General features: G+C 31.7%; 4 protein-coding genes, 1 long non-coding RNA gene and 2 other non-coding genes across 7 annotated transcripts; 2 read left to right on the top strand and 5 right to left on the bottom strand.

Moving 5' to 3' along the window:
- Positions 1-680: 680 nt before the first annotated feature.
- Positions 681-754, bottom strand: TRNAV-CAC (transfer RNA valine (anticodon CAC)). The gene has a single exon. It is a non-coding gene; the product is annotated as a tRNA-Val (tRNA).
- Positions 755-1589: 835 nt separating this feature from the next.
- Positions 1590-1671, bottom strand: TRNAS-GCU (transfer RNA serine (anticodon GCU)). The gene has a single exon. It is a non-coding gene; the product is annotated as a tRNA-Ser (tRNA).
- A 2147-nt stretch (positions 1672-3818) lies between these two features.
- Positions 3819-5735, bottom strand: LOC103500530 (cytochrome b561 and DOMON domain-containing protein At2g04850). Its single transcript, XM_008463879.3, has one exon. The coding sequence runs from the start codon at positions 5202-5204 to the stop codon at positions 4002-4004; it is 1203 nt and encodes a 400-aa protein (XP_008462101.1). The 5' UTR covers positions 5205-5735; the 3' UTR covers positions 3819-4001.
- Positions 5736-7512: 1777 nt separating this feature from the next.
- Positions 7513-10012, top strand: LOC103500531 (uncharacterized). Its single transcript, XM_008463880.3, has 6 exons — positions 7513-7833; positions 7971-8042; positions 8126-8213; positions 8782-8914; positions 9128-9166; positions 9760-10012. Exons 1-6 carry the CDS (start codon positions 7641-7643, stop codon positions 9838-9840), a joined length of 606 nt encoding a protein of 201 aa, XP_008462102.1. The 5' UTR covers positions 7513-7640; the 3' UTR covers positions 9841-10012.
- A 4471-nt stretch (positions 10013-14483) lies between these two features.
- LOC127149589 (uncharacterized) lies at positions 14484-16054 on the bottom strand. The gene is made up of 2 exons (XR_007821264.1): positions 15905-16054; positions 14484-15713 (listed from the first exon to the last, which is right to left on the bottom strand). It is a non-coding gene; the product is annotated as an uncharacterized LOC127149589 (long non-coding RNA).
- Positions 14734-16346, top strand: LOC103500533 (cytochrome b561 and DOMON domain-containing protein At5g35735-like). The gene is made up of 3 exons (XM_008463881.3): positions 14734-15342; positions 15465-15719; positions 15842-16346. The coding sequence occupies exons 1-3, from the start codon at positions 14734-14736 to the stop codon at positions 16166-16168; spliced, it is 1191 nt and encodes a 396-aa protein (XP_008462103.1). The 3' UTR covers positions 16169-16346.
- A 2395-nt stretch (positions 16347-18741) lies between these two features.
- Positions 18742-22207, bottom strand: LOC103500534 (putative MO25-like protein At5g47540). The gene is made up of 11 exons (XM_008463882.3): positions 21848-22207; positions 21378-21539; positions 21104-21222; positions 20927-21001; positions 20569-20662; positions 20001-20060; positions 19828-19896; positions 19536-19634; positions 19406-19450; positions 19210-19312; positions 18742-19122 (listed from the first exon to the last, which is right to left on the bottom strand). The coding sequence occupies exons 1-11, from the start codon at positions 21965-21967 to the stop codon at positions 19034-19036; spliced, it is 1035 nt and encodes a 344-aa protein (XP_008462104.1). The 5' UTR covers positions 21968-22207; the 3' UTR covers positions 18742-19033.
- Positions 22208-23325: the final 1118 nt, after the last annotated feature.

The raw sequence follows: 23325 nt of genomic DNA, 5'->3' as shown, positions 1-23325 counted from the left end.
TGTTATAGTTTGTAAATAGTTTCAATTTCTTTTTATTTTTTTATTTTCTAAAATTTTTTTACCAAACCAAAAGAAAAAGAAAAATTCTAATTTTTTTTCAAACTAAGTCGTCAAGATGGCCGAGTTGGTCTAAGGCACCAGTTTCAAGTACTGGTCGTCCAAATTTTTTTCTCTTTTCTTTCTATTAAAAGTAAATTCTAATTTTAAAAAACGTTCGATTATAGGAATCACATTTATAAATTATAATTCTTTTGTCACATAATATATGGACTTATTTCGTACGTATCATATTAATCCAACTACAAGATTTCAATGTATACTCACGTCAAACATGTTAAATACTTTACTTAAAGTTAAGTAAACTAATATGTTAGTGTTAAACAATTAATTCCAACATTCAAGAAGCACGATAATTTTAATTTGACTAATGTGTCTTTTTAACACCCATTAGATATTTAGACAATTGTTGGACACGCATCAGACACTTGTTGAGTAGAATAAAAAGTCAAATATATGACAATAATAATAACTTTTTGAGTGTACGATACATTAAGCTAAGTTTTTATAAGCACGTAAATGCATCAACTCATTTACGTTAAATTTTTTTATAATATATATTTATAAAAGTGTATCATAGATTTATAAAAAAAATGGTGTAAATTAATAATCATAAAAATACTTGTCTGAGCCCGGGTTCGAACTGGGGACCTCTAGTGTGTGAGACTAGCGTGATAACCAACTACACCACCCAGACAAGATGCTTTCAAAGGTTTACTAAATAATACATTATATCAAGGAAAATTGTTTTGTTCGATAATAATTTCAAGTATAACAAACTTTACTTTCTAAAGATATATGTCGTATTAGTTTATTTGTATCGTTTTAATTTAATATGAAATAGCTTCTTAAATTTACAAAAGGGTTCTTGTAACATTAGAGGTGTTGGGACAATCGTTGCTAGAGTTAAAATTTTCTCTTTCGAAATAACCATTTTTTCACAATGTTTCTCATCAATTCGTTGAACGCAATTTATTTCGTATGCCAAATATAGTTTTTTAAGAACTCTATGAAATCTTTTTTAGTGGTGACTCTCTCACATGTTTCTTTATGATTTTTTATTCACTCTTTATAAAACTATATGAATTCTAACCGTATGGTCCTTTATTAGAGTACATTATCATCTTATCTGTTAAAGTGACATTGTACTATTGAAAAAGACTTTTGATTCTGTTAATTTTTAAATCACATTTTTGTAAAATCATAGGAGGTAACATTAAATGAAAAATTGTGGAAAAAAAAAAGATAACGTTTTGTTGGGCCATGTCATTGGGTTAATAATAAGCCACATCATAGGAAGTTATTCATCATCAGTGCAATGTCAGACAATATTCTTCCATATAAAACATAAAGTTAAATTTCATACGTTCTGAAATTGTCATATTTATTAGAGAAAAAAAAACTCAACTTTGTGTTTATTTAATAAATCCAAAACTTTTAACTTTACGTCTAATTAAAGTTTATGCGAAAAGGTTTGAGTTAAAAGTAAACAATTTAAAAGATAAAGTTGAAAATAAAAGGAAAAAAATAATCGTCGCCTGAGAGATTCGAACTCTCGCGGGAAAATCCCATGTACTTAGCAGGCACACGCCTTAACCACTCGGCCAAAGCGACAATTCTTTGTGAACCATTCAAAAACTTTACATTTTATACACAAAAACACAATATATATATGATTGTAAATAGATAAATACCGAAAATATTTTTAAAAAAATGAAATTACATAGTAAAATGTTAGATTCTATCAATGTATTATTGTCTATTAATGTCACCGATATATACTGATAAAAGCCTTTCAGTATCTACTAATGTCTATCATTAATAGAATCTAAAATTTTGCTATATTTTATAAGTATTTTTGTTCATTTTATTGTTCTTGAAAATACCCCTATATTGTAGCTCAATAGAAAAAAAAAATAAAAGATATAAATATTTTATAGGTTTCTTTTTAGGAAAATTGCATCAAATGATAAAAATTAGAAAAAAAAGTACCCCATAGCACCTCTTTTTTTTTGCATATTGCAAATATTGCAAATATGATAAGTAATTAGATATATCAGACTATAAGAGGGATATAAAATGGCTATCAAAGAGCTTTCCACTTTTAAATGTGTTACTTTTACAATTTAGAAAATGTAGTGATATAGACCCTATTATCATAAATTTTTTTGCTATTTTTGCAAACGTGCCTTCTTTTTATTACTCTCAAATGTTTGGATGTTTTATTGATGCAAAATCTTTTTTCGAAGGAAATTTTTGGGAAATTACAAAAAAATATAAATAGAATATTTACCCCTAAAAAAATCTATAATGAATTTTGTTTTTAATTGTTTTGGTTTATAAAAGGTAAATAATTTGTTTTTTTTTTTCTAATTTTGAAATAAATCACTTTTTATATATATAAAAAGAATTGATGTGTGAGATAAAAAGATTTAATTTCGTCTATAATAATAAATATTCAAATTAATTGTCAACAGAGGAGGTAAATTTCTAATTCTTCATCTAAATTTTTCGACTACCAAAATTGTACACTTCTTTATCACAAAATCTTTTGCTATATTTACTTTTCTTTCTCAACCAACTTTATAAAGTATTCAACTCAAATTTGAGTAATAAAAAGAACTGTTCCAAATCAACACTCCATTTAGTTCAAACCTTACCAAAGATAGGTATAGAAAATCGTTAGAATACAATGAGTTAAAGTCACGCTTACTCCAAAAATGAAAAATGGTGTAATCTCTTAGTTGATTTCAATTGAACTATAAATCGAAATGGACCTTAATGGTAAATCAATGTGATTGTGATTGTTAGTGTTTTACTCATCTAACTTTTTAAATGCTGTATGATTTTGATTTAATATGTTTATTTCGCATCATCAATTCAAAGGTAGAATAAAAAATGAGTAAACTGCTCTCGTAACACCATTTCAGATGGACAACATCAGACACGTCCCTTCACCAACTTTTCAAAACAAGTTTTTGACTGTTTTAGACTACTCTTCGTTTCAACGCGATTCAACTTGTGATTTTCATTGTCCAACGTGCATAACATATTCTACCATTAACTTTGATTTTTTACTTTGTTTTATCTAACGTAATGATCGTCTTCGATTATCTATTCATACATCTTCAATTAGGGACTTTGAGAAATGTACATGACTCGATAATTTATTTGAAACTTGAACTTGCATATTGCTGTCGTTACTTTCCAAGTATTAATTACAAGTCATCGTTAATCTTGTCACAATAGTTTATTTACTATTCCCTTCGTTTATCAATACTAACATAAAAACTATCTGATGTATTATATGTTCAAATAACACTTATCAACTTAAAAATCAACCTTCTTATAAGCTATTAATATGAATTTGTATTTTGCTGACGATCATGTTGATTAGGTCATCTAAAAGTAAGTTGATAAATTGAAGGTGATAGGTCGATACATTAATATCGATTCATCGATAATAATAAAACTATAACATAATTGATTAAATATGCCATAGATTTATTAGATTAAAAATTTATAGACAATTAAAAGCTCAAAACTTAATAACTATGATATGAAAAAGTGAGGGACTAATAGTTTAAAAAGAAAAGAAAATATTTTAGGGATCTATAGTTGTTTTTTAATTTAATATTTGGAGTAAAGGATTGAAATAGTGAGAAGTAACCCTAAATTTCTAGATCTTTATTAAGATATAAAATCTATTTTTTATAATGGTTTGAATATATAAACTAAGAAGAAAGAGTAATTTTAAGGTATGAGCGAAACAAGTCTTCTATTTCATTTTTATCCAAAATATATATGACAAGAACTTTACTAAAATTTTTAGAAATAAAAATGAAAAAACAGAAAACTCACTATAAATACTTTTTAACCCAAAAATGAAAAAAGCAAAACAATCTCTATATGTCATCTTCTTTTTCATCTTCATTTCGGTTCCTCTAGTTATGGCTTCCACTTTCCTTCTCAGGAACTCCGATCAATCCTTCTCTTCTCATCTTCTCCTCTTGCGATTTTCTACAGAAAACCACCCATGAATTCACCTCCAAACTCACGCAAATCCCTACCAGCGTCGAAAGCCCTAAGCAATACGCTAATTTCGCGTACGATCCACTCGCCCCCATCGCTTCAAATCCTTGGAACACATTCACCGCTCCCATCACCACACATGCGTATCCCACGAAATGATGGTATGATTTCCAATACTTTCTGAATTTGTTCGTCGTTTTCGGCCTGAATAGCAGCGCCAATGTCTGTATTCCCCCCAGCGCAAAAACCCCAATCCCTAATTTTCTATGCAGCGAGTACTCCACTCCTGGTGAAAGCTCTCCCAATCGGATTCCAATCACGAATCCGATTGTTCCTAGAGCGAATCCAGCTAGTTGGACTCCTGCGTGCGCGTAGAACCACGCCGGGCCTAGAGTTTGTACGTGTCGGAGGTATCGCGCTGTTACGGCGCCGATCGGGAGTAGGAGTCCCCATGATATGGCGTTCAGGATGCCGTGGATTACTTTGAGTGTTTCGATGTCGTTGGTTTGGCTTGCGGCGGTGCCGGAGGCCACGTCGAGAGTTGCAATTGAAGAGAGGTCGTCGGATGTGGTTGGATGGATGGTTGGGGAATAGCCTTGGACGTATAATCCGCGGTTCCAGATGAGATGGATTTTCGTTTTGTTTGGGATGAGTTTGAGAGTAGCGTAGATTTGGAGGGCGGCGCCGTTGTGTACGGTGGCCATTTTCCCACCGTACAAAGCTGCGGAGGAAGAAAGTAGACGGATGTCGAGAGGGCGAGAGAGAAGAGGGGTTCTCTGTAACTTTACAGTCGGGTCAAGAACGTAAGGGAGGACAACAATTTGGCCGGAGTTGGGATCGGAGAAGGCGATGAGAACACGAGCTCCGGTCATCCCCGGCGACGTGGGGTTGATTCCCCAGCCGACCCAACCGGAGGGAGAAATGAAATTGCCGAAGAAGACAAGGTCCAAAGTGGCATTGTGAGGGTGAAAAGTCCAAGCAATGGAGGCTTGTTGGGTTGGGAGATTCATACATTGTTGGAAGGTTTTGGTGGCGGTGACGGTGGTGCAATGGGCTGCAAGTGCGGCGGAGATGGAGGAAAAGAGGAGGAGAAGGAGGAGATGACGACGGAGCATGGTGGCCGGAGGTGAAGGAATGAGAGAATGGTGGGTGAAGTGAAGGGGGTAATGAAATGAAATGAAGTGGTAGAAGAAGAAGTGGAGATTATGAGTATGATAATGTTGGTAAACGTAATGATGTATTTGGAATTTGAGCAATTTAGAAGCATTGAAGGATGAAAGTGATGGAACATCATTATGTCCACTTAGCTAATACTTTAGGGAAATTTTCTTTAAAGATAAGTAACCCTTCATTAGTATGGTTTAGTAGGTAATTAACACTCTATTTTTCCACTTTCATAGTTGGGTTAATCTTATATATGATGTCTTTGATCTAACTTCCTTTAAATGTAAAGGTTAAGTTATGTTTTCAATAGCCAATTTTGAGCCTAAGAAATTGCCATTATGTTTTCTAAAATGTTATTGTTGGCTACATCTTTGAAATGTTTATTAGTGAATAGCATGATTATGAATAATTTGTATTATCTATAGCAGAACAATATGGAAAAGCAGAGAAATGACGAAATACATAAGCCTACACTAATTTCACTTAATGAATGAAATGCAAAAGTGATAAATACCCCATGTCTTTCTCTTCTTCACCGGATGTGACTTCTCCTTCAACTTACTTGCTCTTCAACTTTAGTTTTCTTCGTCTTACCTGATTCATATACCACCAAATATTCTTCTTCTTCTTCTTCTTCTTCTTCTTCTTCTTCTTCTTCTTCTTCTAATATAGTGTGTAGTATATAAAATCACTCACAAACCTTTCTCTCTCTCTCTAATATAGTGTGTAGTATATGAAGTTGATTTTAGAACACAAACAACTATAAGTTGATTTTTCATATGCTAATCATTAGAATCAACACAAATGTACATATAATATAAATAAGAAAACATATTTAGTGTACGCTATTTTCATGATGTTAGATGATGGTAATGTTGTATATACACACATACATGCTCATGATATGTATTGTGAAAACTAGAAAAATGATGAAATAAGAATTTAGAAAACATTGAAACAATTAAGTGAAAGAGCCAAATAAATGAAATATTAAATATGTGCATTTAATGTGTAATTTTAAAAAATGATAAATAAATATTTTGAAATATGAGAGTCTTTTAACTTTTTAAGGAAACTAAATTAGTCAAGTCAAACATTTGACTTAAATAGTATATAAGTATGTTATCAAATGATGTGAAATAAACATTAATATCTTAACGAGCCCAAAAAATCAGCTTAAATCCACTGATGGAGGATAACTTGATGTTTAGACGTTCATGAAACTATTGTTGTAAAATTAATTATTTTACTTATTGATGTCTGCTCTCAAATCACTAATTGATCCAAAAAAAATTAAGTTGATAGGTAAGGATAAATTTAATATAACATTTAACAACTACACTTTTTTATAAACTTTGCAATGGATGGAGAACGACCGAGAGCTAATGAATGTGGAAGAGGTTGGGGTTATGAAAGTTATGAGTTAGTATTTGGGAATTTAAGGAATTTAGAAGAATTATGGTGGTGAGAATGATGGATCATTATTATTCCCTATAAGCTAAAGGAAATTTGCTTTGAGGATAAGTCACACTTCATTGGTATTTATGGTTTGGTAGAATATGAAGGATTTCCATTTTTCTTCAATCTTGGGTTAAACCTAAGTTTGGATTCAAAATAATGATGTCTTTGATTTACTCTAGTTTAAATGCAAGGGTGAAGTTACATTTTAAGCACTTGATAAATTTTAAGTCCCCTACAAGAAGATCAAATTGGTGTCTATTTTGTTGTTAAGGCTGTTGTTATTGTCAAAAACTTTTGTTTTTTTAATTTATCGTAACATAAAATTAACTTGTGTTAATGTTAACGGTTAAGTTCATCATTCCATCTAAAAGATCATTCTATTAAAAGTTCTAAGCCTCAACTAAAAGAAATAAGATAAAAGCACCATAAGACATATAAATTATCGGTACACAAATTAAAATTAACAGATAACAAATACAAAATTAAAAGATTAAAAATCCAATAAATGACAATTAGCAAGTAAAATAGCAACATGAACATAACTCAACCGATTTGCAATTTGTTCTATCAATTCTTTTGTTCAATATCAAGAATTTGAAGATAGTTAAGTCAAACAATACTACGAAATTCAAAATAGCTAACAAATATAACAAGTAAGAAAATATAACAAAATTTAGAAAATTTAGTATCCCTAAATCTTCTAAGTTAATGTTAATGGCAATGGCGTCTTTTCCTAGATGAACCCCAAGTTAATTGAGCCCACTCAAACGGAGCGACGGATGTTGGTGGGCTTCTCTTGGAAATGGCAGTTGGGCTTACTCTTCGCCGTCTTTGCTACTGCTTTCTTTCCTCCTCAAATGAGTAGTGTCATCATGAATTCAATCCAGGAAAGTCTCTGATTCACACTGGTTGTGAGTCCAAGTGGGATGGGAGAGATGAAGAAAAATGGGGTGAGTTTAGAAGGGGAAAGGGTAATTTTGGTGCCTTACATGGAAGAACACGTACCCAAGTATCATCAATGGATGAAAGACCCAGCTCTTCTTCAAGCCACAGGCTCCGAACCCCTCACTCTTGATCAAGAGTACCAGATGCAACAATCATGGACCCAAGACCCAAAAAGTACTTCATTATCTTCATTTGTTTGTTTCCTCTCTCAATTTTATCAAATTTTTATCTGGGTTGTTTTTCAAATTCTTGTTATGTTTGTTTTTGCAATGCATCTTATCATGGTGTGGATTTGGGGGTGGCTTTTTCAGAGCAGACTTTCATTGTATTGGATAAGGAATTGGTCGAGGGAAAATTCATCCATGGGAATCCTGGTGTTGAAGGTTAGTTCTTTGGTCTTTAGTTTAACTGATAATTTTTGGGTTGGGGGGTTGCTTTGTTTATACGCTTTGTTTCTGTATTCCAGCCATGGTTGGTGACGTGAATCTTTACATGAATGATCTGGATGATTCTCGTTTAGCGGAGGTCGAAATAATGATAGCTGAATTCAAGAGGTACCAGATTTGATATTTTTGTCATGTGATGTTTTTGTTCCTTGATTGTACGGTAATGCTCTTTTGATCTCTAATTTTCTTCAATGACTGTGGTTTGTGAAGTTCTGTCAATATAAACAGCCATTTATGGTTTGCCTAACTCTATGCCATGGATCTCTTCGTAGTGTCTTGTTTATTGGTTATTGCTTCTTCTATAAGAAAATTTCTACGTTTTGTGTTTTTCTGGCTATTTAAAAGCACTGAAGTACCAAATTATGGGAAGCAATGAAGTGTTCTATTCAAGATAAGAAGTAAATAGTATGCTTGAATGAATCTCCAAATGTGCATGTATTGGTAACCATCCTATTTTTCCAAGCTGACTATAGCTCACTACTTGAGGCATATGCCCACACGTTGAACTAAAAAAAATCCCTTTTTCCTTGCAATGTTTTGGGTTGATTCCTGGCCATGTATGTGGATTATTTTGTGATGAGATTTTGTTCTTCATTTGCTAGTTTCATATATTTTTTGGGATCAATGTTTTACGACGTCCACTAAACTTCCTACATCTATGTTTTTGTTAGCATAGCCGTGGTAAAGGACTTGGGAAAGAATCTGTCCTAATGATGATGGCATTTGCAGTCAAGAACCTCGGGATCCATACTTTCCGGGTTAAAATTGGAGACTCGAATGAAGGGTCTCTCAGTTTGTTCAAGAAATTGGTTGGTTTCTCTGTCCAGAAAAGAACTGATTTTTTGAAATAATATTTATGTCCTACTGCTAGTAGCTAAAATTTTCGTTTGTTGGATACAAAAGAATCCACACCAAACCAAGTCGGCATGTTTTGATATTGCCAACAAATTCACTCTTAAAAATTGATATTGCATTATTGTTAGTTTTCTTTTTCTCTAAAAGATCCCTTTTATTTGGTGTAGGGCTTTGAAGAGACTTCTTACAGTGAAATCTTCAAGGAGGTGAGCTCTTTCTCTATTTTCCTCCTAATTGATAAGCCGCTCCCAAGACAACTTTGCATCTATCTAAAACGATGTGACCTATGCTTTAGTTTATTATTCAATTTAGTGACGTATAACAACTTACACGAGTCTTTTAGGATGTTAAAGATATGCAGATAGCTAAAATCCTGCTGACTATTTAATTTAAGTAAAACCTTCCGTCTTGATTGACTGTGAAAAGTTTATTAATATGAGCCGATATGTCAAAATCTATTTGACTAAGATGCATATGTGGATCCTTTAGTTACAATTTTCTTAAAAGAAAAGAAACCGATCACCATTACTTGTTGATTTATTGACTACACTAAACAAATTTATGTGTGTGTACATATACTATAGTTGGTCTAATAATTGCGAGACAATCTTTTTCACACGAACAAATTATTATTTTTGTTCCATTATAGAAACACTTGATGGCTCGGAAGTTTTTTCTTGTTCTTTTTCCATCTACCCACTTTAGAGTGTTATGCTTTTAGATATTAAGCCTGAACTAAGTAATCATATAAGTGGGCCATATTTGATTCTGACTTAATTTTCTCTTGCATATTTGAAAGGTAACTCTGGAGTTAAAGGTAACAAAGTCCAAGCATGAGGAGCTGCTTGATGTGTTTGGCAGAATAGTAACTTACGACTAGCGCTCCATTGAACTTCCCTGCCGGTTCTAGATCTTCTTTTTCTAACATTAGATGTGGGAAACTCTTGTGGATTATCTGATATTATGTTCAAACATCTGATACTTGAGCAAGAAGCAAATCAATATAATACACAAGAAACCTTCTATAAAAAAGGGATCAAAGTTATGACTTATTTACGAGACATCCTTTCCCTGCTCACCTCATATAAACGTCACATTTTCATCATGTTATGTATTTGTTTGTTTGCTTTTGTATCTTTTGTGTTTCTGTAGGTTTTCAAGATGCTTGGTTTGACCTTCTGATGTGGACTTTTGGAGATCAGTCTAGAAGGTCCAAATCTCATACCCCCCAACAATTTTGGCATCTTCATAAAGACTTAAATGGCTCGGTAGGTATGAAGTCTCTGTTTTAACATTTCCCATCAAATGATATGTCTTTAGTTTCATAGTAACAATTAGAATATATACCTGAAGCTATTGAAATTTCACGGTTTCGTCTATGTGAAAATGTTGACATGGGGCAGGGTAATTGATGTCGCTTGAATATTCAAAATATTCGTCATAATTTTGACAAAAACTTACCCTGTCAATTCAGCATATTTTTATTTTCCTTTGGTGTGAACTCAATGGGTTCGAGATCAATATCTTTGGAACAATTAACATCCAATCCTATTACTTTAAAAGGCTTGATTCTTTTACATATTGTATAAACCCCACTTGATTAATTAAAAATCAGATCAGGAAGACCAATATATCATAAGCACCCCTTTGTTTGGTGATGAACAGATCTAAAAAGTGAGAAAATTTAGACTTGTTTATAAGAAATCTTGATTATTTTATGGAAATCACGAGGAGTCCAAAAAATTAGGCAATTGGAATATGAATTCAAACCATGTTAAAGAGGATATTATGACTTCTTGGTGGTAGCTGCTCTGAAAAACCTAAAAGAAGGGGGGGATGTTTTTGGTGGGTATGAATATAATTCTGAGTTCAAAATGATGGATAAAGGATTTATTTATTTATTTATTTTTCCTTTTGAAAGGGATGGTTTAAGTATTTAATTCCCTAATTTTCCAAGAAAAAAAAAATTGTTTGTACATGGAAATTTTTGGCATGCAGAAAAGGCATAGGTCCAAAAAGGCTGTGGAGGCTGATTAGGGCAATTTCCTCTCATTTTCCACCTCAGCTACCAATACCTCTTGGCTTAGGTCAATTGATGTTTTAGGATCATGGATGTACGAAACGTCTATAGAAATAGACCGCAAATATAACAATTAAAGTTCAAAGTGTTTTTTAGATGTAACACAAAATGCAAAGAGAATTTGTAGATATATAGAGTCCATTACTAAAAGTGCTATCCAACATAATTATTGTACCATCACATTGAGAGAAATTCACATTATACTTAATGAAGTACCTTACATTTTTGCATATAGTACAACAAATGAAGTACAAGAATTCGAACTTTCGATCTCAAAAGAAGTATGACATGTAAATAATCACTAAGTTATATTCTCTTCGATATGATATGATGTATTGCCCGATAAAAAAAATAGAAATATCTAAGTTGGTATGATGAGAAAGATGGAGAATAGTAAAATATGCTTAGGACGATTAAATAAATAATAGAAGCAAAGAGACCAAGACAACAAAGAAAAAATAAAGTAAATGGAGTGGTGGGTCTGCTCCAAATGTAAAACAATTATTTGAACACTTAAAAGATTGTGTAATTGGAATATTAGTTTAAAATTGGGTTAGATAGGATGGGAGGCACAATAAAGAGGGAGCAGTTGGGTATATAATATTTGTAAAGTATCATTATCAACTATATTATAAAAAGATTTCAACCTTATAATTTCAATTAATAAAAGCTTTCAAACAATATAGCCTTCAATCAACTATACAATAACCCTTGAGATGTGATTTTGACTTTGATTTGAGTTGCATCATGATTTTTTTTTTTGAAGAAATTTTAAATTTTCATCGGACATCGTTTTCTCAATTTTTATTTGTATTTGGAGCCAATAAGTTTATATTTAAGATGTAAAGTTGTAAGATCGAGTTTCTTGACTAATTACTCGGTAAATGTGAAAATGTAAACTATAGATACTTGAAAACCTCTTAATGTTAACAAATCTCACTCTAGTTTTAAAAGTGTATTGACGTAGCACTCAATAAATGAAGGTAATATCCAAGTCTTTTTAGAATTCGATTAAGATTTCTAGTGTTTAATTTCTTCATGAAATATAATATCATAAGAATAGAACATTTACGAAAAAATAAGCATAGATTTCAAAATAGAAATTAAATCAAAATCTAGAAGTTATTATATTTTAAAGAATCATAACAATTACAAAGTTGGTTATTGAATAAAAGAGAAAAGTCATGCAAATGCAAAAAAAGAAGAAAAAAAACGTTTTTCTATTTGTTATAAGATTGTATAGTTTTCATTCAACTTATTAATCTCTTTTATTTTCAACCACATGACCTTTAACATTTCAAATTATGTAATCTAAAGAAACTTAATATTTGTTATTAATAAAAATTTATTAAATTAGAGGAATAATCTAAACGTGCAATAAGACTCAAAAATCATAATATAAAGTTAAAAGTTGGTCGAATCTATACATTAAGACGAGAAAAGAAATAAAATTGTTAAAAAGGGTATATTCTAATTTCTAAACATGCATTGAAAATAAATAAAAATTGGACAAGAAAAGGAATTAAATAAATAATGTGGCTAAATACCGATAATAAATAAAGGTTAAGAAAACATTTTTGATTTTTAAAATAAGAAAAAGGAAAAGAGAAGAATTGGAAAATGGGTGTGAACACTTCATGAAGCGACGTCGTTGGAATGAGCAAATGCGTTTTGTAGAAAGTTGAACGAAGCGATCAACACGTTTCGTACCTGCTTTTAGTCAAACTTGTACAAAATCCCCATTCCTTTTTGTTTTATTACAATTAATTCACTCAATATTATATATATTATACATAATAATAATAATAATATATTCATTTTTCCTATTTTTGTAATTACTCAAAAGAAAAAAAAAAGGGTTTAATTTTAATGTCCTTTTTTTTTTTAACTTTGATTCCATTCTTTTCTGTTATTTCTTTACTGAGTCAACAAGTGCTATTCTTCTTCCCTTTGCTTCCTTCCCACAGCCTCACCTAATTCTAATTTTATATCTTCCAATCTTTTTCTTTTCCTTTTTTTAGTTTTTCTTATAAGTAAAGGAAAGTAATAAATATTAGGGGTTCGGTTGGATTGATTTTCTAACTGTTTCATACTTATAAACACTTCCACAACTATCTTTTTATGGAAATAGATAGATTAAATCAAGAATAAATAGTACAAAGGAAAAATGTCCTTGGATAAAATAGAGGGCACTATGTTCGAAAACCCATCACCCTAAAACAATTACTCAAGAGTCTCTCGTCAGAGGAAGAGAGTGAAGTCAAACCAAATACTTATTTAAAGTTCGATAAAAAGTCAATCCAAACACAATCTTAGTTCCATGCGGAATGAAAGACATTGACAATCTCACCAAAAAAATATGAAATGAATATTCCATTTAAGATTCTAAAGCTTGAAATTGGAATGTTGAATCAATTTGTTATTTTGTTTACTCAGCATATACAGTGTTCATCCTAATTTTTAGAAATCATAAGCTCACAGACAAAATGAAAACACTATTCAAAGTCAACATTTAAATCTTACTTTGATTTTTCAACATTTTGTTTGTACCACAGCTATTTTTTTTTTCTAATAAAGAAAACAAATTAAACCAAGATCAAATTAGATACAAAGAAAGTCCCTCAAATAAAATGGAGATCATTAGATTAAGAAAAAATCACTCTAAAACAAATCTTCAAGTCTCTCATTAGGGATAAAGGAGTCTAAGCCTCTGCTGGCACAACAGCATGAGCAACCTTATTGTGAGTCTCATACCATCAACATAATGAACGAGGAGAAGAATATCCTAAGCAACATTTCACATCTCATATAAATCCACACAATCCTTGTTAAAAATTAAAACGATCTCCAAAGAATATGACTCAATCTCTAAAAGGATAGTAAATAATCAAAATTGTCTTTAAAGCATCTCAAGCATTCAAGAATGGCCAAACCTTCAAATCAGTCTCTGATCATTGTTTTAATCATCAATGAATCATTAATATAGTTTTTCATCTACGAAACTAACTATAGATTTGAAATTCCCATAATACCATTAGTCCAAAAGGAAATCTCTTAATGGCCACAAAAATGAAGATTTGAAACCCAAAAGTTATCTTGAAAAGAAAAACAAAACAAAACAATCATAGATCTAATTCAAAACCTAGAGTTAATTAAATGAAGTAATGTGGGTAGGTAAAGGGGTGGGAAAGATTATTTTCAAAGAGAACACAAGACTCAAGGTGGGTGATTTCTTTAAGATTTTTTTAACAATGGTGGAAGTTGGAATAAGTCAACATTTTCAAAGTGTTTTTGCCTTCTCTTTCCCTTTTAGGTGGCTCCTATTCTATAAAAATAGAGAAAAAAAAATCCCAAACACAAGCAAGTTTTTTCTAGAAGAATGGTTGAGAGAGTAGAAAAATTAGGTTAACAAATGTGAGTTGTTGAACATGGACAGAGACACATGAAGCAACCAAGAAGAAACAAAGACTTTCCCAAACCCAAAACAAGAACAATACAAATTCACATAGTTGAAAAGAAACATCCCTTCAAGAATACAAATTTATGAAACTTTCCCTTCAATTATACCCTATAAATACTCACTTTTTTCTTCCTTCTTTCTCCCCCAACCAATAATCCCTATTCCCTCCATCTCAGAAACAACATCTCAACAACAAAACTGAAAACAATTACCTGAAATCCATTCAGTCCACCATGGGAATGAAGCTCCAAAGCTATTTCTCTGTTTTGATCCTCTTCTCTTTATGCCTCTCAGCCTCAGCTCAAACTTGCAGAAGCTACAATGGATTTACCAACAACGAAGTATTTGCAGCTTGTGTAGATCATCCAGTACTCAACTCTTTCCTTCATTGGACCTTAATTCAATCAAATAATACCTTGAGAATTGCTTTCAGACGCCCTTCTACCGGTCCTAATCAATGGATTGCTTGGGCTATTAACCCACAAAGTCTCAACATGATTGGCTCTCAAGCTCTTGTAGCTTACAGAAATTCCTCTGGAATCGCTCGTGCTTACACTTCCAATGTGGTTTTGCCTGGTCCAACCCTGCAAGAAAGCAGCATAAGCTTTGAAGTTCCTCAACTCAGAGCCACTTATGTCAATAACGAAATGACCATTTTTGCTACCATTATTCTTCGAGAAAATCTAACCACAATTAATCAAGTATGGCAAGAAGGCCCTTTGAATGGAGATTCTCCGGCTTCTCATGCCATAACAGATGCCAACAAAGCTTCAAGAAATACCCTCGATTTGCTTACTGGATCAAGCACAGCAGCTTCGGATACCGTTCAAAAGAAGAGAAACGTAAGTGTTCGATTAGGATTTTTTTTTTCCTGATCTGGGTCTGTTGATTGTTCTTATTGGTGAAACCCTTTTGAAGATTTCGTGAAATTTCATCGTCTGATTGAAGGGTTTTAATTTTTCAGACTCATGGAGTTTTGAACGCTGTTAGTTGGGGAACTATGATGCCTATGGGAGCAATTTTCGCTAGATACTTGAAAGTTTTCAAAGGAGCAGATCCAGCTTGGTTTTACCTTCACGTTGGTTGTCAAGCCTCCGCCTACGCCGTCGGTGTCGCCGGTTGGGCCACCGGTATAAAACTCGGCAGCGATTCCCTCGCTGTTGAATACAACACTCATCGCAACATCGGAATCACCCTCTTCGTCTTCGGAACTCTTCAGGTAAAAAAAAAAAAAAACACACACACACACACACACAAAAGCCCTAAAGTTATCAAAAATCAAAAAGTTCAAAAAATTGTTGAAATCCTCACTAATTATGATTTGGGGTTTTTCCATTTTAGGTTTTCGCTCTGCTTTTGAGGCCAAACAAGGATCATAAATACAGAATTTATTGGAATATTTACCATCACTCTATCGGATACAGTGTGATTGTTCTTAGCATCATCAACGTCTTTAAAGGATTAGATATCTTGAACCCAGATGGAAAATGGAAACGAGCTTACACCGGAATCATCATCTTCTTGGGCGCCGTCGCCGTCGTTCTTGAAGTCATTACATGGATCATTTGCATCAAGAGAAAGCGATCCAACTCTGATAAGTTTCCTCATAACATCAATGGCGTAAATGGGATCAATGGAAATGCTACAAGAGGAGAAAACAGAGTTTGAGTCTAATCTTCCCTGATTTTGGAGGGTTTTCTTTTTGTGTTTGATTTACATTTTGAGTGTTCTTTATTTCTTTTTTTGTGTTTTTCTTATTTGGGTTTAGTAGTAGTGATGATCATATTGTAGAATATTAATTTTGTTATTATATTTATACATAATTCTTTTTTTTTTTTTCTTCAAACTCATTTATCTCTGTGTTCTTCATGATTCCATTTTTATGAAGTTGAGTTATTAGTTTGGAGGTTATAAATGGGAAGAAATGGGGGAATGCAAGTAATCTAAAAATGTAAGAATTTGATGGACAAAATGGAAAAGAAAAGAATGAAGTGAAACAGTGGATCTATTTGCAAATTGAGAAGCTCTAGTTTTAGCTATAAAGAGATAATGTTTGTATTGTAAAGGAATATAATGGAATGTAATTTTAGCTTTTTTGTAATACAAGTTTTTGTAGATTCTTCCTCTAACTTCTAATTTATAAATGCATTTTATATAGAGAAAGTTTTATTCAAATTGAAGAGTACAAGTTGAGTGAAAAAGACGAGGAATTTGTTTATTTGACAATTTGGTCTCTGCGGAGATCGTGTAAGTTAATTGCTTTCTAAGACTAACAAGCAAACACATATCTTCTAACATGTGCTCGAAGTAGGGTGATTTGAACTATCGATCTTATTGTTATTAACACATTTGTATGTCAATCAAGTTATGCTCGTTTTGGATGGAAAAACAAGTTTTAAGGTTAGAGTGTGTATAAATTGCATATAAAACTAAAGAGAAGACTAGCTCTTAGATTAGTGTAAATTTATATTTGTGAAATCAAAGTCAATGATTTATTTATCATTAGGTTGAAATGGACAAACTTAGTTTAGTATATGCAATAAAAAGTGAGCATATGCATTACAATTCATGAAAGGTAAAGTTAAGTTGGAAGTTGGAAGTGCTTCCATCCACAAACTTGTTAAATTAAAGAGAAAAAGAAGACTAATTGATTTGTAGATTGTTGTTTATTTCTATTTCAAAATGCTCTTAGCAACACAATTTGCTTTTATAAAATTAATTTAAATAATAACAATAAGCTTTTCAAATGGATTATTTTCAAATTTTAGTGACTAATTAATTATTTCTTTGTGGCATTTTTTTTATTCCCTTGTCACTTGACAAGACTTTGCCATTTGGTAACATTATATCAAAAGATTCCAACAACTCTTCATGAACTTTTATTTCTTTAAAATGGAAATAATTGAGAGGCTTTTATTAAAAAAAAAAAAAAAGAAATTATAAAAGTAAGAATGAAACAAAATTTTGAATTAGGTATCAATTAACTTAGGTTCACTTTTATATATTATATATAAAAGTTGTGTTGAAATTAAAGAATATTATTTGAGTGATATAATCATAGATTCACACACACGCATGTATATTTAGAAATCATGGAATCATATTTGGTAATTAATTCTCTTTTAATTTTGGGCCTTTCTCCACTAACTAAGCCCACTTTGTTAGATGTCAATTGGGACTCGACCCATATTTTTGGTGATTGCAGTGGATAGTAATTTTTAGAATGATTATTAACTATGTAATAATATTTTTAAAAAATTACAAATGTAGCAAAATCTATCGGTGATAGACTTCTATCGTTGATAGACTCTATAGTTTATCGGTGATAAATTCCTATCATTGATAGATTTTGACACTCCTATCATTGATAGATTTTAATAGATTATGCTATATTTACCATTTTTTTAAAATGTTGCTATATACTTAATTATTTTGAATATAATTGCTACCTTTGCAATTATCCTTTTACTTTTTTACTTTGTACGCATATGCCTATCTAACACAAAAGTTTAAACTTTTCGAAAACTTTGGCTGAATGTTTATCTCTTTTGTCCTCTTTATCATTAAGTTTTTTCAATATACATATACGAGAGAGAGAGAAAGAGAGTGTGATAATCGTTGAAGTACACAAAATAGTGATTATGGTGAAGTGAAGGTGGAGGTGATCTATATTGTCAATGTAGTTTTGAACCTATTCATATGCTAGGAGAAGACGTGTTATTATGTTTAAAGCGTACATCATTTGACAAAAACATTAAAAAAGTCAATATAGTATATGAATTTAGGCTATAAAAAGATTAATAAAGCTCGTCACGGGTATGTTAACAAACATTTTGTGTTTACAAGTGATGCTAAGCAAGGGTTTTACCTCAACGATCCTAAAGGTGGAAATGATTGAAAAATGGTGTAAGTAGTCCAAGATAAAAGTAGATGGGACGTCCCAAAAGTAGAAGATAAGAAAGTGAACAAGTTCAGTTGGTACAAGTTGCAAATGACATTCCTAGCTTGTACAATTTATGAATTAATTGTTTGAGTTGAGGTTCTAAATAAATTAATTTCAGTTTCTTGAAACAAGTTTAAATTTTCTCAAACCACCTTACCTTATTCTTCATCTAGTGTAGTGTTGTCATGCAATCTTACAAATGGCCTAAATTAAACTTGTGTTAAATGGTTAAGAGAGAGAAGAAACTACAAGTGAAGTTAGAGAAACAAATATAAGCAATTTATAAATACAATACAAATTATCAATAAAATGAATAACTATATGAAGAATGTGTATAAAATGTAGACTTTACATTGCACTTTGGTGATTGATATATGTACTTGAAAAAAAAGGTACATATGTATTCTATCAAATTTCTATGAGTATAAATGTAGATGGTATAAAACATTCTGCATGATCGTTACACATCTCTCGTGCTTTTCATGTAAATAAGTAGAAAATCGGTGGGCCGATAATTACCTTTGCTCGCTTGCAGTTGCAATAACAAAAAGATGCATCTGAAGCCGAAACTAACATTCGATCTCATAGTTTTACGTTTCTGAGGACGATGGATCACTCGACTCGAGAAGGGAGATTTGTCTTGTAATCTCAGCTTTATCTTCTTCGAATCCTTCATTTACTGAAACCAAAAAGTGATGAATCATCCATATATATGTAAGAAATAATATTAAGTAGGTAGAGAAACAAAAAGATATTTCGTTGTTACCTTTATCTGATTTAAGATCGTTGAGAAAACGGAGGAGTTTGGTTCTATTTGCTACAAGAACACTTGTGATCTCCGGTGGCTTGTTTTTATTTGCAACAAATAGCTAAGTAAACAGGAAAAAGAAAAAACAACATTCTTAGTGGAACGAAAAAGAAGTTAATAGTGTGAATTGTACAACAATCTTCAATGACAGTACCTTGAATACATCGAAGGCGTCTCGTTGTATTGCCTTGTTTGGATCCTATATAAGTACAATATATGTGGTGTGAGCAAAAAAACAAGTGTGTAAATCCTTAGAAAGTTTGTATAAAGGTGAGAGAGTTTACCCTGAGAAGGTTCATCAAGACCCTCATGTTATCCAATGAGCTCACATATTGAACCATCACAGCTGAATAAGAATTATCAAGTAGTATGTCTCCCAGCAACTGCAGCAGAGTACCCAACTTTAGGATCATAAAATGCAAATGCCTTCTTGAAAAAATATGATCTTTGAGGCAATAAAACCAGAAGCATCGAATAATCGGTGTAACGTAAAGGATATGTTCATTAGTTGAAAATGCAATAAAGTGAATCGAAACGTGTAAGTAAATAATTACAATACTTGCTCATTCTCTTTACCTTCACAGCCTGTCGTTTGGTGATGTAATTAGTCGATTCCAACAATTTCACATTGTACTCTTTGAAGAACTGAAAGTTAGGAAATATTGAACATTAACTTCAATGAGCTTGTTCATCCAAGTGAAAACCAACAATTACCGAAACAGTGAGATAAAATAACTTCTAATGCTTACCCAATCATAATTTTTAGTAAAGAACCCAGCGACGGTAGATTTATGCCTTGTCAAAAGTTTCTGCATAAAATTAGTTCAAGATGTTTTTAGCTAACAAACATCATTTTCTCAATATGCCAAACCGGTAGTACACATCAAAGAAAGTTATTATTCTATTTTTTAGTTCAACTACGTATAGAATGAATGAATTCAAACCTCTAACCTCTTGATCGAAAGCATAGACTTTTACCGGTTGAGCATGTTTAGGTTAGCATGATCGTGTGGTTATTACCATCATGAGCATTTGATATATAAAAAGGGTTTTATCGTTCGCCAAGTTCATTAAATTGGTGTTAAACAAATCAATTTCAATACTAAAAACGATTAAAGTTTGCACATTAATCGAGAAAATCGATATTATAATTTGCATTCCAAACATATAATTCCTAACACCCAACTTATTAACTCTAGACTTCATAACTCAACTCAATGCCCCAAACATGTTAAAAACACCAAGCTAGAAAAGGCATAATAGACATAAGATATGTTAAAATAGAGAATATGGAAGAAATTCACAATCTTACTCAACTCTAAAAGTTGCAGAAGCATCTGATGCTACGTAAAATATTGGATTTTGAATGTAATCAAAGAAATTCCTCATATGCTCTGATTCCAGGACATACCTGAACCGTGTAGGATTAAGGGTAAATAAGAAAAAGGAAAAAGAAGATCAAGATATGATCATTACATAAAGCTATTCACAATGCCATGGTATATACAGCACTTAATAGTTTTGGCTATTACTCAAGATTTTTTAAACATGAGCACAGAAATGTAAAAATGATACTTCTATATAGATTCAAACTCAATGCATTGCATCTCAATGAATAATCTCTCTTTGAGAAGGATGTTTGCATTTTGAAGAAACAAGTTTAACTGGTTCATACTTAGCAACACACTGATGTCGGATGCATTCTCTTGCAATTGAGCCATAAGTTATAGCAATGTCGCAGTCTTCGTACCTAATCAAGCCAATCATAAAACCAACAATGGATGTATTTGTAATGTTAAGTTGTTAACAATGTAATGTTCAATTCAATCTCAAAACAACATCAACTTCTTACCCTGGTATAAGAATGTCCATAATGTCCATGTTGTTTTCAAAGTACTCGGAGGCAATTATCCGCGACTTAACCTGCTGCCGCTGCAGATTGGCAAGAACATGAGTTGCACATTGTCGCAGCTGCACGTAAGGGAAACATTAGTCAAGCTACAAAACTTCAGAACTTGAAGGTTTATGAAATGAATCAAGGGGAGGGGACTTATCAGAAACAACATTTTAAATGAAAATATGACGACCATAATATAGTTGCAAGTTAAAGCACATTATTTATTCACCCCAGAGTTCAGCTTCGGAATGCAAGTGACAAAAAGGCGGAACATATTCTCCTTGAAGAACTCTTGAGTCAACTGAGAACAAGCATCTGGACTTGGTTCTGCTTCAGCATCTCCATAAAGAATCGTTCTCATTTGAGAGATGCTTTTGTTCAGTTCAGATATCTGCATAAATTCAAATCCAAACACAAAAGTCATTTTCAACATCAAGAGAAAACAATCATAATTCACACATTCAATTTCTTGCCAATGGGTAATAACAAAGGTCATTACACGAGTTCAAGATTTATAAGAGCAATAGCAACAATCAACAAACAAAATTCCAAGAACAATACTCCATTCTCTAGCTTAAAGGGAAGGAATAATGAAGAACCCAAGGGGCAAACATCGCAGAAATCGACAAGCATATAATGAAAACAGAGTGACCCAGATGAAAATTTCAACAAAATAATGAATAAGAACATTAATAATACCTTCTCAGCTCGTTTTTGCTCCCGAACCTCCTCATTCCTGTCAATGAAAAGAAGAAGCTCTTGCGAGTACCGGACGAGCTCCACCGGGGATCGTATCTTGGGCTTGAAAAGTCCTTTCATGATTTTCAAATGGGTTGTGATGAATTTTGGTGGGGTTCTTTGATCTTTTTTCTTCTTTAAGGCTACAGAACCTGGGAGGGAAATGGGGAGATTAGAACATTGGAAGAGAAGAACGGAGCGTCGTTATGTACCGGTTTTGTTGGGCATTGTAGAAATGAGGTGTTCGTTACAAATATAGCAAAAAGGAATCGGCTTTTCACTGCGGTGGCGCGTGAAGTTTTGAACTTCGATCACAACCGATGATTCTTGCAATCCTAAAAAAATAACTTCAAAATATTATGATTTGTTTTACTAATCTAATTAAAATATCATTTTCAATTATTCCAAATCATCAAACTAAGTCTGTTTTGTGAAGACTAAAAAAAACCAAATTGTATTTCATGGTTTTAGATCTTGATTTAGTTACAAACTAGTTGCAGTTATCCACAAAACAATAGATTAATAATAATTTGTTAATACATATTGTTATATCATATAGTGTATAAAATAAATTGGAACTTTGATCCCAATAGTTTGGAATATATTAAACCTAGATTCAAGATTTAGAATTATAATTTATCAAACTATATGAACGAAGTTCTAAATTTTATAATAATGGTATAATACATATTTTAAATTTTTAAAAAGAAAAAAATTAAATTGGACATATAACATAAACATGTTATACTTTTAAATGTTATTTATCTTTAATATAATTCTATTGTATAAAATTTAAATTATTTATACAATAAAAGCATAAAAGTATTTGTTTTCAATTTTATACTGTTTAGACCACAAAATATAAATACATTTTTTTAGAGTACTAAACACATATTCTCTAAAAACATAAAATAGAATTCAAATTGTAAACCAAAAATAGACTAAGTCTATGGGAAAAAAGATTCTTCCGACCTCAATCCATTTTATAATTATATAAAGTTATGTATTTATTATTATATAAACAATACATTAAATTTTCAAGTTTGATTGTTAATCAGGTAAGATGATAGTTTAACTAATTTATCTCTAAATTCAAATTGTAATATAATAAGCAATTTAGTGATACTGATATGTTTTAATTATTTTATTAAAATTTTTCAGCACAAGTGATTTAAATTTATTGATTTCTTTCAAAATAATCATTGAGAAAAAAATTTCCACAAAATCTCGATATCCTCGCAAACTCCTCCACTCACGTGAAATTTCATTCATAGGAACAGAGAATGATATCCCTATCCCACCCCACCCTTAAATATCTCTATAAACGTGAACTTAATTTAACGATAATTGACTTGAAAGGACGTGGTAATATAAATTTGAGAAGGAGCTTATAAAGATTCAGTTAGTTTGTAATCGAAAATAACGAGGAAGCAGTTTAA

This window comes from Cucumis melo, chromosome 1, assembly GCF_025177605.1.
Source record: "Cucumis melo cultivar AY chromosome 1, USDA_Cmelo_AY_1.0, whole genome shotgun sequence".
NCBI classification, from domain to species: Eukaryota; Viridiplantae; Streptophyta; class Magnoliopsida; order Cucurbitales; family Cucurbitaceae; genus Cucumis; species Cucumis melo.
The sequence above is the reverse complement of the archived record's forward strand: the minus strand, read 5'-3'. Positions and strand labels throughout refer to the sequence as shown.

Coding starts and splice junctions, on each gene's coding strand:
- LOC103500530 (XM_008463879.3), bottom strand. CDS start 5,204: ATGCTCCGTCGTCATCTCCTCCTTCTCCTCCTCTTTTCCTCCATCTCC.
- LOC103500531 (XM_008463880.3), top strand. CDS start 7,641: ATGGGAGAGATGAAGAAAAATGGGGTGAGTTTAGAAGGGGAAAGGGTA. Junction 7,834..7,970: donor ATGGACCCAAGACCCAAAAA/GTACTTCATTAT, acceptor TGGCTTTTTCAG/AGCAGACTTTCATTGTATTG. Junction 8,214..8,781: donor ATGATAGCTGAATTCAAGAG/GTACCAGATTTG, acceptor TTGTTAGCATAG/CCGTGGTAAAGGACTTGGGA.
- LOC103500533 (XM_008463881.3), top strand. CDS start 14,734: ATGGGAATGAAGCTCCAAAGCTATTTCTCTGTTTTGATCCTCTTCTCT. Junction 15,343..15,464: donor CCGTTCAAAAGAAGAGAAAC/GTAAGTGTTCGA, acceptor TTAATTTTTCAG/ACTCATGGAGTTTTGAACGC. Junction 15,720..15,841: donor TCGTCTTCGGAACTCTTCAG/GTAAAAAAAAAA, acceptor TTTCCATTTTAG/GTTTTCGCTCTGCTTTTGAG.
- LOC103500534 (XM_008463882.3), bottom strand. CDS start 21,967: ATGAAAGGACTTTTCAAGCCCAAGATACGATCCCCGGTGGAGCTCGTC. Junction 21,223..21,377: donor TTCCGAAGCTGAACTCTGGG/GTGAATAAATAA, acceptor CCTTACGTGCAG/CTGCGACAATGTGCAACTCA. Junction 19,313..19,405: donor ACGCCTTCGATGTATTCAAG/GTACTGTCATTG, acceptor CTGTTTACTTAG/CTATTTGTTGCAAATAAAAA.